General features: G+C 41.2%; 1 protein-coding gene across 1 annotated transcript in view; it reads right to left on the bottom strand.

Moving 5' to 3' along the window:
- DPYD (dihydropyrimidine dehydrogenase) overlaps positions 1-19,988 on the bottom strand; it is a 765,031-nt gene that overhangs the window by 563,140 nt on the left and 181,903 nt on the right. The window contains exon 4 of the mRNA XM_054980010.1: positions 13,019-13,106. Coding sequence (XP_054835985.1) covers positions 13,019-13,106 — 88 coding nt within the window. The remainder of the gene's footprint in view (positions 1-13,018; positions 13,107-19,988) is intronic.

The following is a 19,988-nucleotide window of genomic DNA, read 5'->3' on the forward strand; positions in this document are numbered from 1 at the left end:
GGATTTTGGAGTACATAGTGCAATTCATTTCCCTTCTAGGAAAGTATCACCAACTATAGCACTAATAACATTTAAATTAAGGTGTTTGCTTTCAACCTGAAAATAAAAAATACTGGAGCTTCTAACAACTGTAAGCTTTTTATATTTTGATCCTAGTATCTCACAATGTTGTCTAAGTAGGAAAAGAGAGAAGAGAACAAATGAAAACAGTGACAGAGTATCGATATGTCTATTATTGCACCATTGATCTTTACATCTCATCATTTGACTTGCATCATCAAAACAGACCCATAATTTCACATAGTTGACGAGAAAGAACTGCAAGTTACCTTTTCTCCTGTCATTTTAGTCTTTCTTGCCATCTAGAATGTGAGATAGTCTTTTGCTGAAGCAGTGTCATTGAGACAGTCTATTCTACATAATTATGCTATGGCAACAGAAACCTGCTGTCAGCCATCCTGGAACATTAAGTACTGATAGATACCTTAAGAAAAGTCGGTGTTTCAAATACATTAAACAACATTCCTACTTTTCTACTGAATGCTTTTGTACTACTTAGGAACCTGGAAAAAGATCAAGATGAACAGAAAATATTGAATAAAACTCAACTTTCAAAAACCCAGTGCCCCAGAAATCCTTCTAGAAAGGTTAATTAAAATGCAGATTTCTATGTAATTATAACTCTGCATAGCTGCTCTAGTTCCTGTTTTAAAAAAATAGTCCTCCTATTAAAGGTTTGGTTTTGCTTCTGAACTCTGGCAGGTTATTTTTTTTTTGGGCAACAATATTCAGATGGCATGTAAGTGACATCTATCCTGTATCTAAAATTAAAGAGACTTTTTGAAGCCTCACTTATTAAAATTAAATGTAGCAGTTTTAAATAGCATGCATGAGTGCGCATGGCTTGTGCGAATGAGTACAGACTTTCACACACAGTCTCCAATTTGCATGCACAATTTGAGCTGTCATTTTGAGAATAGGCTCTCTTGTGTCTTAACGTCTGTGTTTCATTACATTTTAAATCTTAAATGAAAGAATTAACACAAAACAGAGAAAAGGGGAAGGAGAAGAGAAAAGGGAAGCAGAAGTAATAAATAATTAGGCAGCAAGAAAAAAAAGGGGGGAGGACTGAAAGGATGGGTGAAACCAAGAAACATGCAGCAGAAGATTGGAAAATTGGTAAACAGAAGAATGAATGCAAAAGAGCAGGTGAAGAGAAGAGAATAAATGAGACACATTTTGTAGAGAAAAACTGTTCCAAAGAGTACAGGATTAAAATAATCTCAATTATTGGAAGGTAACAGATGGAAAAATGGAATCACAATATTCTAGTAAATCAGTGTTTATTATTAAAATATATGAGATGGATACCCCCCTCAGAAGGAATATGCATGGAAGGGGCCTTTTCTATCTGCCTCTCCTATCCCGATTCTCACTGCTCTGTTCACGTACCTCCCGTGGTGCTTTGCCTACCCCCCACCTCCATACGGCGCACTGCTGTCCTACCTCCCCTCACCCCAGCACTCTGTCCTCCTCCTGGCCACCTGCCCATCCCTCAACTTCACTGCTGCACCCTGCCAGTGGCAGCAACTCTTGCACCAGCGGCTTCACCACCAGCAGCAGTGATTTGCCCGGCTAGCTGACTACCTCCAGCTTTGCCGCTTCAATCGTGGCACAAAATTGCCTTCCTGGTTGCCTACAGAATGGTGGAATATTGTCTGCCCTTGCAAAGACAACACTGTTATCTTTTGAGAACTTTAATGCTCCCCCTTTTGTTTTATTTTTTCAGATGTTTCTGCAAACCTGGGAGATCCCTTAAGTTTGCAGAGATGGCTAAACTTACAGCTTTGATCAAAGATAAAACATTGTCCATTTTTTTTTGCTAACTGGAATCCCCTTACTGACTTTCAGAATGAAACAAGGAAAATGATTTGATGATTTGTGGCTTTGATTTTTAAGAAGATAAATTTGGGAAAAAATAAATAGAAGGGAGGCAGTAGTGGAAAAGAACATTTTGGAGAAATTAAATCTTAAGTATGATGTTTGTTAGAATAAGTGTTGTAGAGAAGAATGGAAATGAAATATGTATTACTGTTTTCTTTTATTTCTAAGTTCTGTTTCCTCTTTTTCTTCTTGTAAGTTTTTTTATTATCTTTTTCTTTTCTTTTTGCTCTCTGCCCTCTTTATTGGGCTTTTTAGTTCTATGAATAAAATAAAAATTATGTCAAAAAAGGTAAGACTGTCACAGGGAAAGAGTTAGCTCCATCACCACCCCCACACACTGTGGTCCCATTGTGAACCAGAGACCTCACAACTGCTATGGAGCAAAAAAATTCACACTGGTAATCCAATCACAGATCTTCATCTACTTTGGATCAAAATAGGCAGCCATGGCTGCATATTGTGTCAGATAATTCCACAGGTTTATGTGTTGTATAAAGTAATATTTCCTTCTTTTCGTCTTGAATCTGTCCATCAACATCACTGAATATCCCCTATTATTTTGGGAGAGGGAGAAAAAATATTCTCTGCCCAGTTTCTCCACACATTGCATCATATATTGCATGGGTGGCCATGCTGAATGAATGAAACCATTTGTAAGTGTTTGCCAAATCTGCAGAAAGATCTTTCCACTCTGGTGCATGGCCTGGTAACATCTAGATTAGATTGCTACAATGTGCATTGCAAGGGGCTACCCTTCAAGACTGGACATTACAATTGATTCAGAATGCTGCAATCAGAGTGTTGTGGGTTGCAGGGACCGTATCACTCCAGTGTTCTTCCAGTTTGCTCCCAATTTGTTTCTGGGCCCAATTCAAGGTACTGGTATTGATATTTAAAGCCCTATATGGCTTGGGACCAGTATACTTTAAGGATTGCCTTCTCCCATGTGAACCAACTCGTTTACAGCACTCATTTTCAGAGGCTCTTTGGGTGCCCTTGCTATTAGATGTTAGATTGAGGGCTAGAAGGACTGCAGCCTGAGGAAGGGGCTTCTTGGTCATGGCACCAAAACTGTGGGGGTCAGGCATTGCAGGGACAAGCCCAGTCAGGCTCTGTCAGGGCATACTCACTCCCAGATGGCAGGGGGATCCAAGCACGTGTTTGTGCCCATGTGGAATCCCAAGGCCTGTCATACCCTGGTTTCCCCCTTCAGCAGGTATGTGGCCCTGCTTCACCCCAAAAGGATCCATGCCCAATGCCAAAAGTACCCAAAGTTGTGACAGGGATAGAATAGCGGAGACAATAAAGTACAAATTATTAGCCCAAGAACCATTACACCCCCCCCAATAACTCCTAGCATGAGGGTGGGCTGGGTGGGAAGTTGTTTCAGGATCCGAGTGCTAGAACTCCAGCAGCTCCACAAGTTTTCCTCCCAGCTGCGTCTTCCTGGCCTGCCAGCAGGAAAGCCCTCCAACTCAGACCCAGCCAGCCCACTGCTGATTGGCTAGGCGGGCACCTGAACCATAGGCCATCACACTGCCCCACCTAGAGGGGAGCCACCAGGCCCCTCATAATGGCAACCCCATGTTCTGCATCCCTCCACCCCTCACAGGCTGCAAACTGGGGCCTCAGGTAAGTCTGAGGCCTGGGCTACTTAATATCAGCAAAATCAACAGAAAATCATATCATCCATTACAACTACAAATATCAATAAAGAAGAGCACTTACATGAGTCCAAGAAAGTATCTTACCCAAAAATAAGCAGAACACAGGCAAGGAGCCCCTTCTAAGAAGAAGCTCCTAATCAATCCAGCTCTTCATATTTACAGGGATTCAAAATCATCTAACAATAATTAACTGTCCTGCTTCAAAGGGGCTCACATTCTTGGCTAACTAATCATCTTATATCTCCAACACCAGACTAGAAGTATATAAAAATTGTTGGTTAATTCTTGTTACAGATTATCTTAACAAAGTCTATGTAAAATTAGAGATTACAAGTTTCTCATACACATGAATATCTTTTGGCCCTGAACCAATACACTCATCCTTGAATTGTCTCTCCAGCTTCTGTAAAGTTGTATATTCATGTCATTCCCAGACACTCTCTGCACTTTGGCCTCAACACATTGTATCTATTGATATACGTTACATGGTTCTTCTAATCTACACAAGGCCATACAACTGTGTTACTCCTCTATTTCATGTCCCTCTCCAACTGTGTTTCTTCTAGGCATCTAGACTCCCTTTTTGGCACGTCTAGCTATATAGCCAAGACCCCCCCCCCCTGTGGCGCAGAGTGGTAAACTGCAGTACTGCAGCCCAAGCTCTGCTCACGACCTGAGTTCAATCCTGACAGAAGCTAGGTTCAGGGAGGGGATCTTCAAAGCAGATGGAGAATCCTTGATTCAGAACCCCCCCCCTCTGCCGAGATCACACCCTCTTAGCTCTATCGAGCATCCTTGCCCAATTTCTACCTGAAATTGGGGGGCTGTGGGTGATCAAAGCACCCCACTAGCCCAAAAACAGCAACCTGGATGGCTCAGCTCCCTGAAACACTTCAGATCTCCATGATCCCCAGTCGGAAGTCAAGAAAACGTCATGATGTGACGTCCTCCATGGGTCAGTAATGACTCGGTCCTTTACCTTTTACCTTTACCTTTGCTATATAGCCAGGCTAGCCCTTTCTCTGTGTGCAAAGATATCCTGTATAATTTTTTAGGTCAAATCCAGCCACAGTTCTCTAGCTATATCCATAGCAACATACCCATTATTATCTCAATTTCCAGTTTACTGTCTACCAGCCTCTTGAGCTCCATATTCCCTATCCCATCCTGTCCACCAGACCAGAATCATGACGTCCCACTCTGATTGTTAGAAGTAGTAACAGCATTTGTGGAAGACACTGGGAAGGAGGGACAAGCAGGCTTAGGACAAAGGCTTCTGCTTCTGAGATGCTTTTACCTTTGACCGTAGCATGCCCAGCAGCTCCTTCCATTTCCTCCCTTCCCAGCTGTAATTAGAAAGGCTTTGATCTTTTTACAAATGCTGTTACCACCCCTATCAATCAAGGTGGAGCAATAGAAGACTGAGGCTCCTTCAATTACAACCAGGTGGAAGGAGGAGGAGGACAGCCAGTAAGATGGGTTAGGGATGGGATGGTCAACAAGCCAAAGGGGTCCTGCAGTGATAGTGCAACCCTCCTAATGGTTATGACACCTCAGGTGGTTTCTTGTGGAAACAACAGGTCCTGCCTTTGCCCCTTACCACAGTATATGGGTACCCCTGACATTTCAAAGAACACACAGGATTAGAATAGATAATTACTATTTCCCAGAAACACTTTGCCTGGCATTCTGAGCCCCCAAGAGAACTCCCCCCCTTGTTTTTATTTGGTTTTACAAATAATAATATATACAATTCACATATTAAACAGGTAACAGTATATTACAACCAGGGCTCATTTCGAGGGGGAACGTGCCGGAACACAGTTCCGGCAGTTCCCCAAAGAGGTCACATATCAGGTGGCCCTGCCCACCTGACTCTCAGCAATTTTGGGCCTGTTTCAGCCTGGATTAGGGCCAAAACAGCCCAGATCGGGCCTCTGATGGGTGGGGATCACTCTCCTGCTCAGCAGCAGCCCAATCCTGACCATTTTGGGCCCCTTTTCAGCCATTTTCAGCCCCTTTTTGCCATTTTGGGCCCAATTTCGGCCCTGAATAGCCAAGATTGGGTCCAAAACATCCAGGATAGGTGATGTCAGGGGTGTGGCATATGCAAATCAGTTATGCTAATGAGTTCCTCCAGCTCTTTTTCTGTGAAATTACCCCTGATTACATATGGAACATATGAACACACTTCTGGTGATGTCAAGGGGCATGACATATGCTAATGAGCTATTTTGCCATAAAATCAGTTTCTTTGGGGAAGTGTTCTGCTTGATATATTCCATCGTGGATTTTCTCTTGTATATAGCGATCCCAAATTTTTGCCATCCAGTTATCGATTGATGGTATTTTTGGCAATTTCCAGTTTGAAGCTATTAATGTTTTGGCAGCCACTAATAAATTATTAATTAGATCTTTTCTGATTTGGGGGATTTCAATTGATTCCAATTGATCTAAAATATGATTTCCGAGGCGAGAGGAATTGTAGAGCCTGATATTTCTTTTATGTGTTGGCCCCCTGGATAACCTGTGCCCTGGGAATTTTGTATCCCTGTTCTTCCCCCATCAGCAACCTGAGGCACAAAGGTCAATTTTTAAGCCACCTGTGGAACTAGGCAGCCTGGATTTGATATGGCCTCCAACTCATTAAGCACATCCAGTCAAAATGAATGGGAGGTAAACAAGAGGACTGTCAAACAGCTCTCTTCCACTGAACTAACATTTGCTTTTCAGCAGGGTGTGTCTCCAGTGAAGGCATGAATAAATTATGAATACCTTCAAGCTTTTCAGCAAAGTAACTTATTTTCATGCAACATCTGATAATCAGTAGCAAAGGGTAGCAGATAGTTTGTACAGTGACAAAATATATGCTTGTTGCCTCTCTCTCTCTCTCTCTCTCTCTCTCTCTCTCTCTCTCTCTCTCTCTCTCTCTCTCTCTGTGTGTGTGTGTGTGTGTGTGTTTAAACAAGTGTTCACAGTATGAGGAATCCAAAGTTTGTCTCACCTATTGAGAGATGCACAATAGCAATAGCCTGTGTGAACATGACTGTGAATATTGACTTGAAAGACAGAATGGAATAGTTTTGCACACTTTGGAAAGCAGGACTGTAATCCCATCGTATGAAAAGGAATGAAAGGAAGTTTCAGCTTAGACACTGTGAAATCTTAGAATCGTAGTACAATGGCAGCCAAAGCAAGTGCCATCTTTTACTCATAGAAGCCCTAGGCTCATTGAGTCTGGCAATTCAATTACCCTTTCAACCCAGAAAGACAACCCTCTCCCCCACCCTCCCACCCCTTGCCCAGTTGAGGTCTACTGGCAAAGCAATGTAGAACTCGTTACATTGTGCAAGGACGGCAAATATCTAAAATGCCTCAGGGTTTAGAGAACAAGAATCCCTGACCTTTTGTGATTGCTACAGTAGTTTCCCAGCAAAACACACTGCACACAATAAAGCTCTTAAATACCTGACAAAAGAATGCACTTGCTATACTCCACTGTCAAAAAAAGTCTGTTATAATGAAAGCTGCTTTAAATGAATGTGTGTTATGCTACCTCCCTGCTTAGTGAGAGAGCATTGACTCAAATGGGTGATATGCAAACTGGCATAAGCATTGCCTCTTGCATTCCCTGTCTCTGTGTGTGTTTAGAACAGGCAGATGCTTAGAGTTTTCAGACATTTTACTATTAGCTCCTTAACCTTAGGTCAAATGGAACTGTCCAATGAAACTCCCTTCCAGAAGCTTCCTCCAGAAGAAGGATGGACAGCTAAGATATGAGAAGCTGACTTCGCTGGACCATTTTGTTGTCTAGCCCAATACTCCTGGTACAGCACTTTCCAAGATATTAAGCAAAACTCTCAGCTCCACTTCTTCCTAGCTGGAGAAAGCAGGGACCACATCTAGATGCTAGGTACATGGTTGAGTACTGAACTGAAACCCTAACCTAACTGATTAAGTAACAAAAGTCTCATATGATTAAAAGCCTTTCTCCCTCTACACCTAAGTTCCAGGCAAAGAGGAATGGCAGCTGACACCTTCCCATCCATGCCACATACCTGCACAATATCAATATGGGTGGTTATTATAGAAAAGAGACAGAGAATTCAACTAGAGTCAAAGTGCTAGACATATAATACTAACTAGAGGTATGCAATGCTGCTTTAGACTCCATGTGCATGGGAGAGCACTTTGTCACGTATCTGTAGATACATGCAAAGGTTGCTCCATAATTTAAAGCATGTCTCCTTGCACACAAAACTGGTGCAAAATTGGTCGTTGTCCATCACAGCAACATTTAGGTTTATTAACATATATTCTGTGTCAGTATTTACAATGTAATGCTTTTGTTCATATTCTACGCAACATATAATTAGCACACAAAATATTAAGTTTCCATGGTAAAAGTGCCAGCTAGTATCACTACCTTTGATACCGACTGTGTTAGAAGAAAGGCAAGAGATATAAAATAATATAAATAAATAAACAGATGGACGACCTGACATCAACACCAAATTATTCAATAAATGAAGCTACAGCCATCAGTTTGCAAGACATATGCAGGGCTGTCAATGATAGGATGTTTTGGAAGCCATTAATTCACAGAGTTGCCGTAAGTTGGAAGCGACTTGACGTACCATAACACACACATTCATCTTCATATATTTTCATTAGTATTTTGTGGTCTATGGATCAAAGAATAGACCTATGGATCAAAAAATAGAATATGGATCTATGGATCAAAGAATAGAAACCCTATGCAACCCCACTGTCCTTAAAGCTTGGGTGTAGAGGTCAAGGGATCATTTCATCAAGTGCTTTTAGTACACAGTCTCCTTCTAATTTCATGCTCCATTCATTGAAATAAAGTCTAAATAGCAGTAGTTCTTGGTGACAATCCATCTTAAATTACAGACCAGCTTTGCTAACTTGTTGCAGGAAAAGGGCAGATAGTTCTGGAGCCACTTAAAGACTAACTACTTTATTGTGACATAGGCATTTATGAGTAACAGTCTACTCCATCTAGTGCATAAACAGCAGTGAATGGAGATTAAACATGGTTTTTCACAAAGACTGTTTAAAAGATGGTATGTGTCTGCATTTTGAAAAATCCCAGATTAATTTTTCCAAAGTCCAAAGGTTTAGGGTATTGATGGTCAGTGTGGTATATTAGTTAGATCAGGATCTGGGAGACCCATATCCAAATCCCCACTCTGTCATGGAAGCTTATTGGGTGACCTTGGGCCAGTCCCATATCTCAATCTATCTTACAGGGTTGTTGTGAGGATAAAATGCAGAAGAGGTAAGCTGTCTTGGATCCCCATTGTGGAGAAAGATGAGATATAAATGAATAAATAAGTGGTTGTGGTTGCCTAAATGAGACTGTCAGTATTAACTGGTGCCATCAGAAAAGTAAGAACACACACATGAGTACTGATGTTCCCAAGGTTTGCCTGGGATTGTCACATTCACAACCGAATGCAGAAAAATCGCTAAAGTTCATACATTCACGGCAAGATATATACACATTAATTATTTAATGCTATACAAAAATAAGCAGCAAACAATAACACTGTTAGAATAATCTTAGCCATTAATTCACTTTGGAGTTTACACTTAGGACCTGGCCAGACTTTACCATGCTTGAAACAAGTGAATGAGGAGATAAGGGGCTGGATCCTGCAGATTTATTCTATTAACAGCAGCATTCTCCTCTGGTGCAAAGAACCTTTTGCTGGCACAAAAGACCGTTCCTGCATCCGCAGAAGGCTCCTTGTGACAAAGTACTGCTAATAGAACTTCTCAATACAACCTATCAGGACTTTTTTTGAGGGGGAATGCTCCAGAACGCCGTTCCAAAAGCTCTAGAATCTGCCCATGTGATTCCTACCTCCTTTGGCCCTGCAGGCACTGCAGAGGATGCTTAGCTGCTTTGAGTTCATTCTACTTTTTTCCCATTCCTCTGTGTGTGTGTGTGTGAAAGAGAGAGAGAGAGAGAGAGAGAGAGAGAGAGAGAGAGAGAGAGAGAGAGAGAGAGAGAGATGGGACCTGGCAGGGCTCTGCAGAGGAGGGTAAGCTGCTTTGAATTCATTCTGCGTTTTTCATTCGTGAGTGAGAGAGAGAGACAGCGAGTGTAAGCAGAGCTGCTGTGGTCGGCTTTGCAGAGGAGGCTTAGCTGCTTTGAGTTCATTCTGCTTTCCATTTCATTCAGGGGTTTCTGTGTATATGTGTGCTGCTTTGAGTTCATTCTGTTTTATTTTCATTGGGGGAGTGGGTGAGGCTCTCTCTGTGTGTGTTGCTTTCATTCTTTTGTTGACTGAGGTTGACATTGTTATGGTTCACACAATTTCATTCTGTGTTAGTTAAATATATCAGTTCGGTTACTTGTATTAGATAAAATATCAGTTATGGTTATTCCAGTTTTATGCTAGGAATGGATAGCTGTGTCCAAGTCACAGAAGGTTTTCATCCATATATTCATCAGCATATAGGTGTTTATGTCTTAATAGCTGTAACTCAAATGGTTCTCCCCACCCTCAGCTGATTAACATCACTGAAATTGCAGTGGACATATGGGTGTTAAGGAAGTTTTTATGAATACTGTTTGTGTAGGACACTGGAATATTTATGAGCATTTCACAATGTCATTAACAGCTTAGCCATTGGTAAGGTAGAGTTGGCAGGCAACAAAAAAAAGATATTCTAAACTAAGTATAACTTTGTATTGTCGAAGGCTTTCACGGCCGGAGAACGATGGTTGTTGGGGGTTTTCCGGGCTGTCTTGCCGTGGTCTTGGCATTGTAGTTCCTGACGTTTCGCCAGCAGCTGTGGCTGGCATCTTCAGAGGTGTAGCACCAAAAGACAGAGATCTCTCAGTGTCACAGTGTGGAAAAGATGTAGGTCATTGGTATCTACTCAGGAGGGGTGGGGTTGAGCTGAGTCATTCTGTAAGAGTTTCCCAGGGTGTGGAATGCTAATGGCGGGAGGCTTCACTGTATCCTGAGGCGGTTCTTTTGCATATGGATTGGTGCTTGATGTGCTAATCTTCTCTGCAGGGCTATTGTCGGGTGTGGAGTGTTTTGTTGGCCTGGTGTTTTTCAGAACTGGAGCCCATGCTCTGTTCATTCTTAAGGTTTCTTCTTTCCTGTTGAAGTTTTGCTTATGCTTGTGAATTTCAATGGCTTCCCTGTGCAGTCTGACAAAGTAGTTGGAAGTGTTGTCCAGTATTTTGGTGTCCTGGAATAAGATACTGTGCCCTGTTTGAGTTAGGCTATGTTCAGCCACTGCTGATTTTTCAGGCTGTCCAAGTCTGCAGTGTCTTTCATGTTCTTTTATTCTTGTCTGGATGCTACGCTTTGTGGTCCCGATGTAAACTTGTCCACAGCTGCAGGGTATACGGTATACTCCTGCAGAGGTGAGGGGATCTCTGCTGTCTTTTGCAAAAGACAGCAGAGATCCCCTCACCTCTGCAGGAGTATACCGTATACCCTGCAGCTGTGGACAAGTTTACATCGGGACCACAAAGCGTAGCATCCAGACAAGAATAAAAGAACATGAAAGACACTGCAGACTTGGACAGCCTGAAAAATCAGCAGTGGCTGAACATAGCCTAACTCAAACAGGGCACAGTATCTTATTCCAGGACACCAAAATACTGGACAACACTTCCAACTACTTTGTCAGACTGCACAGGGAAGCCATTGAAATTCACAAGCATAAGCAAAACTTCAACAGGAAAGAAGAAACCTTAAGAATGAACAGAGCATGGGCTCCAGTTCTGAAAAACACCAGGCCAACAAAACACTCCACACCCGACAATAGCCCTGCAGAGAAGATTAGCACATCAAGCACCAATCCATATGCAAAAGAACCGCCTCAGGATACAGTGAAGCCTCCCGCCATTAGCATTCCACACCCTGGGAAACTCTTACAGAATGACTCAGCTCAACCCCACCCCTCCTGAGTAGATACCAATGACCTACATCTTTTCCACACTGTGACACTGAGAGATCTCTGTCTTTTGGTGCTACACCTCTGAAGATGCCAGCCACAGCTGCTGGCGAAACGTCAGGAACTACAATGCCAAGACCACGGCAAGACAGCCCGGAAAACCCCCAACAACCTAAGTATAACTTTAATGCAACTAAAGAGAGAGAGAGACAGTTTGGTTTATGTGCAATTATGGTGGCAGCATTATTAAGACATTATTGAGTTTGTGGAAACCTTGCCCCAAAATCGGAGACATTATTATCTGGCCTGGCTCTATTCACCTAATCAGATAGTGCCTGAGTTGCCACGTATCTCCGGGAGCACACAGGCGGTTTGCGCACGCACATGTGTTGATAGAGCATTTCACCACCTCTTTTCCCAGAAAAAAAGCCCTGCAACCTATTATATTTATTTCATTGTCTGATCTCTCTCACCCTGTGAATTAGAAAGCTAGGATCTAACTGGCTCTTTCTTGCAGATTCTGAAAGAATCAACATCAAGTAAATGAGGAATCTATCAGTTCATTTATTGCCACCTACTCAAGATGAGACAAAAAGGAAGGAGTGCCAATACTGACTCCTGGTTCCCAGTCATACTGAACTCCAAGGGCAAAAGAGCATTTGAAGAAGTCCTTAGAAATCCATAATTCTGTGTTTCAGAACGCATGTATAATGTCAAGGCTGGAACAGGTTGCCTTTAACATTGCCATTCTTAGTTCTACTTAATCTAGCATTCGAAATTGATGCTGTTTGTTACTATTCTTGTAACTGGACTGAAGCACTAAACAGGAAAAACTGGCTTTCATTAAAGGCATCTTGAAAGAAATTTATTAGTCTCTTTTTCTGTACCCTATACAACAAATTTTAGTCCCAAGTGACTATTTAAAAAAAAAACTGAAATAAACAAGATCTCATCTTTGCACCTCCAATAGCCAGTTTTGTTTGGCTCAAGTTCCAAACTGTTTAGTTATTTCTATATTAATAGAGCTCTAGAAAGATCAGGTATTATTTTGTTTTGTGGGGAGAGGCTTTCAAAGATAGTAGCCCAGCAGAGTTCTGTAGTGACTACAGACCACAAATAACTTATTTTTTTAACTAGTAACACCAACAGAGAAAACCCAAAAGCCAATACTTGTACAAACAAAAAGATATATAATTATTTGAAACCACAGAGCTAACATACATACTGGCTATGCACTTATGGCACAGTATCTCCACAGGAAAGGAGCAAGAATAATTATGCAATTAAGAAAAGTCTGTTAAATTTTATAATAGCTGCTCTAAACATTATTTCATTAAGCTACACACAAAGATAAGGGCTGTAATTCAATCATACAAAGGGAAATGCAGCAATTGCAGCTCTTACAGACTTGGTGAACCAGCCTCTCTTTTCTTTCTTTCTTTCTTTTTATTTTTTACCTTGTTTGCAATACTTGTGATAAATGACTTGATGTCTAGATTAGTTGGGCAGCTCTTCTGACAGGGGGCATCTGCACACTTTAAACACCTGGGGAAGAAAGTAAATGAGTTAAAGCGACTTACAGCACAGAACGCTGCCAACAACATACGATTTTTCCGTGTACCTGACAGAAGCTAATCAATCTAAAAATTAATAATGCTTTACTGTTTCAGCAGAGATGGAAAATGTTCCTGAGAGAAATGCTATTATTCCCATGTCTCAGACAGGTAAAATGAGGCAAGCGCCACCAGAACAACGTCAAAACCAAGCCACCCATAAAAGACAACTCCCTTATGCATTTTTGTGGTGGCAATAATTGTGTAAGGATGTATTGTTTTCCAGGACTTCCAATGACTTGGGGAAAAGATATAGGCAAGTGTTCAGTGAATCAGCAAAAACCATCGAGTAGTGAGGTTTGGTTTCTTATTTTTTTAATCTACCTATGTTCAATTCAAGGCGTATTTAATGCTAAAGACTCAAACTCTAGGCTGAATGCAAAATAACACCTACCACAGATTTTCTATACTGAGCTTCATAAATATTAGTTGAATTTATTGACCTAAATAGAGGAACTGACAGGTCAATGGCAGATAAAAGGTTTGAAAAGCTGACAAAGGAAGATTAAAATCCTGACAAGAAAAAAAAGGAAATGGGAAAATCCTATGGCTAGGCCATAGGTGTGTTGAACTCTGTTTTTAAAAAAAGCTATGACAAAGGAATTATTCATTACTTTTGTCCTACTCTTGAGACAGGTCAAAAGCTTCTGCAAACTTTTCAATAAATTAAAAAAAAGTCCAAGATCTGTGAACAGAGTGAACTTACTGTGCTTTATGTACATGACATGTATTACTATTATTTTTATAATGTATGTTCCAAGTTCAGTTTCTCATCCTCTGGTAGGTCTCCTCACTAACACCATACAAGCAGAGCATTTGGATTCTAAGTCAATGATGAAGCAATACAATGTGATGGGAACTTGGCAGCAAACTTGGATCACATATTGCATGCAGAATTCTTAATTCATATACAACAGCCTTTTATTAATGAAAGGTACTACTCTGCTTTTGCTTTTGGATTTTGCTTCGGACCAACAATCTTTATTCATACTTTGACCTTATTGGATGTGACCTGCCTAAATTGGTACTAAAGGAACATCTTCTGAGTAGATTTGTCTTGAAACAACATGAGGAGAAAAGTGGGTGTGAGCTGTTGGCTTTGAATAAAGTCAGAACTGTTCAGTTTTGGAAATAACGTGGGACACCGAATAATGTGTATGGAAAATAAACCACTGTATGCCCCCCCTCTCTATTTGTACCCTTCATACGAGGTGGCAGTTAGATAAACTATTACTATTTTAAATGTGACAGCTACAGAACAAACATCACATCAAATGCATGTCTTAAATTTAAACCTGGAAAGAAAACATCCCATATTAAGAATTGTCCAGGAAGCCATTTCAAGTGGTCTAGAGCATGTATAGATTATTAGGTGGTGTCATTATGCATCTTTTACCAAATAATATATTATCTCTCCCTTTTTTATTATTGAGCAGGCTCACAAATAACAGCTGTTGAAAATGTCAAATGTTAATGAGGCAGGGCAACGCAAACTTGAATTTGTGGCATTGGATGGGAGGGAGATGGGGTGGGAGTGCCGTGAATATGCCAGTATAGACAGACTCTTATAACAACACCATCTTCCAATTCTCAGCGCACTCCGCAGACTAAAGTGCATCAGGCTGCCATTAATCCCACTTATCACTCTGACAGCTCAGTAATTACACTACTGCTATAGCCCAGGTACTGCAGTTGTAATAAAATATCAACCACTGTGCAGGATGCATGCTGGTGAGATGTTTTATTAAACTTGGGGGGGTTGATCATCAAGTGACATTAGTGTTGACCTATTTTTTTCTATTTGACAATAAATTATCCTTTGACCATGCCGTAATACATATTACAGGGTGCATTTACTGTACCAAAAACAGCAAAAAAAAAAAAAGAGGAAGGTGCAAGCATTCCAAAGAACAGGCAAAAGGCACCAAATAAGAAAGCAGAAAGGAAGGCCAGAACATTATTACCTAAATGGATTAAAATGATTGATACTGTGAGAAATCACGGGCACAGCTCTGTACTTACAGGGAATATGCCAACAATTACAGAAAACCACAATTCTACATAAATTGCCCTATGTAAGCAACATTTTAAAAAATTATACTTCACTTTGAAGTTCATCGTCAGAGGCCCCTTTTTACTTTTCAGATTGACTTCATTGTTTTGCATTTGAACCAAGAGCTATATTAAATGTAAGCAAGGTATCAGGTTGCATCCTATCAGACTGGCCACTCTATCTCAGTTGATTACGTTCTTTACTACAGCCTTGTTCCCTTTTGTTCAGACCTGCCCTTCAATGCCTTATATAGGATTTCTGGTGGTCAAAAGGGAGCCTGACCTCACTCTTTCAACCATAGAAAAGTTGGTGGGATCCAACTCACCGAGAATATTTTTCATCAACCAGTAATTTACAAGAGATAAAACTATGTCAAATTCTGATGCTCGTTCTATGAAAATATTTCAGCACTACCACATGAATGGATCTAGTATCACTGCTAAAGATATTGCAGCTATATTCAATTCCAGTGGCCTTCGACCTTTCCAGACCAAGGCCCACAAAAAGTCACATGACTGGAAGAAAATATAGTTATCACTGGAATCAAGGCTAGGACCAAGAGAGCTAAGGATGGGAAACACAAACTGAGTAGCAAGAGCTATAATGTAGTAAGAAACAAGTGAAGGGTCAGCCACAGAGGAATCCTATAATTCTATCTGCCACTTCTGTACGTATGAATGGGACAACACCCAGTGAGTTGTAGTGGTCAGAGTGTCAGACTAGGATTTGGACACCCAGTTTGAATATTCTTTCTGCCATGGAAGTTCACTGGATAACCTTGGATCTATCGCACGGCAGCCTACTTCTCAAGGTTATTGTGAGGATAAAATGGAAGAGAGGAAAATGTCATTAGCCACTTTGGCTCCCCACTGGGGAGAAAAGGGAGGTATAAATATAACAGATAAATAAGAAAGACAGGAAGCATATTATAGTTGCCTTGTATAAATGCATACTATCATGCAGATATATCAAGATGGATAGCCATGTTAGTCTGTCTGTAGCAGTAGAAGTGAGCTATGACTCACAAAAGCTCATACCCTAGCACAAATTTTGTTTAACATACTATCATGCAAGTTCTTTCTAAGAGGCGGCAAAAAAAAAGTGGTTCTGGATAGACTCTAACCTTGTAGGTGGGTCTCCACAGAACTCATCTGAGGGTCCCACCACATGGCTAGAACATCCCTGCTGTATTCTATATATTGCAAATGCCCAGCCCATGTTTTAGTCTTCAGTACAAGAGAAGATGTTGAACAAGCACAGTAGCTCCAGTTCAGAAATGCAAAACTGCATGTGGATAGTTTCCATATGTGAATCAGCTCCACTCAGCTCCAACGCAATGACAAAAGAAGACAGGAAAGAACCCACATCTCGCATTTAAGGAGGCATGCACTGTTGTTGCTCCACGCACACTTATCACACCAGTGTTCCGTGCTACCATGTGGGAAACCATTAGTAGCAAGTATAGAACCTTCTGTTCCTATTGTCACACAACTAGCAGTAATCATCTGCATATCTTACCTAACTTGTAAGTGCCAACCACACTAAGGAGATAAGAATAATAATAAATTATTTTGAAAAGAAAGAGAAGGAAGGTCAAGGTGGTAAGGAGAAACTCCTAAATTAGAATAATGTATACCTCTCCCAAGTCACATGTGAATTCATGAAAAAGACCTATCGATATTAAAACAATAATGGAGACTCACTAACTTCTCTTATGATATCAAAATAGATGATAGCTAAAATCTTGCAGGCTCCCACCTCATTCTGAGATCTCTTTCACAGGTGCAATGAAAAAATCAGCGGCCTTTCAACTACACCTTAATTGTATTAACTGAAGAGCAATTTAAAATGAATTTGGACATTTCAGCTCAAGTAAAACTCAGAATTTCAGGGAATGCCCAAAAGGTTTTGATAAGATTAGTGAAATTTCATAAAATGACTTTGCACTTCTGTTGAACAAGTTGACCCCGCCCCCAATAACACTGCTCAACAAAGGGCTCTTTTGCAGTTGCTGCTGCTTTGGCCCAGATAAAAAACAGCAAGATCGTATCAGATCAAATTCTCCTATCAGCAGTGGTCAAAGTTGCTAATACTCACAGCAAGCAATAATCACAAATGGTGCAGAATATTTTCACTGTTCTATATTCAACTATATAATCAGGTCAATACTTAAAAGAAGTGGTATAAAATGTGAATAAAAATATATCACTGTGACTGCCTACATCATCACGTAAATTCAAGATCCACATTTCTGAATGAATTGTCTTTGCCATTGGTAATGGCATTGAAATAATTATTACATATGAACATAATTATTTCATATGTAATAATATGAAATATAATGTAAATGTAAATATAATGTAAATATATGTAATATAATACTGTATATTATTTTTCAACAAGAGGTGGTGGAGGTGGAGAAATATACTTGTGTTTTCCAACTCATTGACTAATTATGGCAAAGAATAAGTCTTATGGCTGCCTGGCCTTTCCCCCCACTTGTACAAAAATGTGAACAGAAGTAGTAGTAGGAGGAGAATATTCCCATCCACCCTGGTGTTTTATTTTTTTATGGCATGAGTTGTGTGCCTTTGACTTCAGAGCATCAGTTCTCTTTCATCTGGAACCTTTAGTGTGTCTAAGACTTTAGAAGCAGAAACAGACAGCAGGGAACCAGAAAAGAGGCAGCATATGACTGGAGAGTATAAGAACTACTAGACATACCTTCCCCTCTCCTCTTCATCTCCCCCCAAAAGAAAAAGAAAATATTAGAACTTCCCTTCTGGCATGCACTCTTCAGTTCCCCATGGAATAATGTCACATACTATCCACATCATCTCCAATAGCACAGTACAGCTTTGTAGATGGAACTAGAGAGAGAAGGTGCAGACAGAAGATGTCCAATAATATATTTTTCGTAATGGGATATAATTTTTTTGTCTGTCTGCTAAAATGCTACAGTACAGTCTGCTAAAATAAGACACAGGTTTATTACAAATTTAATAATAAGCTCAATACATTTCTATCTGCACTTGTCTCGTCATCAAGGGAAACTCAAATCCAAAATAAAAACTGTGGTATGCAAAGGAATGATCACATAATCTTTTGTTTCCTCCACACTTGTTGAACTGCATCAAATAACACCAGAAGAAAATTATCAAAATATATTATTCAGAAGATAATTAAATAATATATTGGATCTGGCAGTATTATTCACATAACCCCTCGCTGCATATGTTGACTGAATGCACAGAGAGGAACAGCAGGCATCCCCCTCCCTGTGATCAGCAATGTCCAGGAAGCAGGGAGGAAGTGTATGCATGGACACTGTCCTCTGTGTGTAGGTACTGTGCTCATGAGCTGGCAACCACGGAGAAGCATGGGTGGGGCCTGAGCACTTCTACCTGCTCTCCCTTTCAGTGTATTCATTCAAGAGGGGTCCTGTGTAGAGGTGGTCATGAACCAGGGAAAAAAATGAACCGTGCAGTTTGTGGCATTTCACGAACCATGCACTAACTTGCCCCAGTTCATGAACCAGTTCATGGTTCATGGGGTTTAAATGCCCCCTTCCATGCTGCTTTCAAGCAGCACGGAAAGGGGCATTTGAACCTGTGGATCAGCTGCTTGTTGGGGATCTCCCCGACAAGCAGCTGATCCAAGCCAGTGGGGAGTTAAATGACCGTTTCTGTGCCACTGCGAAGCGGCACAGGAAGGGGCATTTAAACGCCCAGATCAGCTGCTTGTCAGGGAGATCTCTGACAAGCAGCTGATCATTTAAAAGGTGGGGCGGGTGGGGCTTGGCTGGCCAGCCGGGAATTCCTGGCCGGGCAGCCAAGCCCCGCTGTTTAAATAGGCATTTCCCCGCAGTTCAAAGCGGTAGAGAAATGGCCATTTAAACAGTGGGTGGGGCTTGGCTGGCCAGCCAGGAGCTCCTGGCTGGCCAGCCAAGTCCGATCCTGGTTTAAATGGACATTTTCCCTCCACTCGGAGCGGCGGGGAAATGGCCATTTCAACAGCAGGTGGGGCTTGGCTGGCCAGCCAGGAAATCCTGTCCGGCCAGCCAAGCCCCACCCACTGTTTAAATGGACATTGCTTGGAGCAGTGGGGAAATGTCCATTTAAACTGCAGGTGGGCCTTGGCTGGCCAGCCAAGCCCTACTGTTTAAATGGGTATTTCTCCACCACTCCAAGCTCCAAGCCCCTCTGTTTAAATGGGCATTTCCCCACTGCTCCAAGCAGCGGAGAAATGGCCATTAAAACAGCAGGTGGGGCTTGGCTGGCCAGCTGGGAGTTCCTTTGCAGCTGCACGGAAAGGGGCATTGGGGTTTAACATGAACCAGTAGACCAGTTTGTGGAAGTTTGTAGAAAACAAGCTTCCACGAACAGCTGGTTTGCGAAGCATAAACCAGCCTGGTTTGTGACAAACTTTAGTTTGTATTCTGGTTCGTGCCCATCTCTAGTCCTGTGTACAAGGCTACTCTTCCAGCCTTCTGGCCAAATTGTAAGGCATGCTTGTTTAGGCTGAGGGGTTTTTTTAACATGTTATTCAAATAAGATGCCCTTGCTGGTGTTTTCCCCATTGTGCTGCCGTTTTTAATATTTGGACTTGATGGCTTAATTTTAATTGCTTTGTTATTATTGCACATTTTGATATTTGGAATACTGAGGGACTTTTAATATTATTAATAAATAAATACACTCCAGTTTAATTGTTAATATGAATAAACTGGCCCCTGTCCAAAGTGGACTCAAGAGAACAAAT

The sequence above is a fragment of the Eublepharis macularius genome, chromosome 5 (assembly GCF_028583425.1).
Source record: "Eublepharis macularius isolate TG4126 chromosome 5, MPM_Emac_v1.0, whole genome shotgun sequence".
Taxonomy (NCBI): Eukaryota; Metazoa; Chordata; class Lepidosauria; order Squamata; family Eublepharidae; genus Eublepharis; species Eublepharis macularius.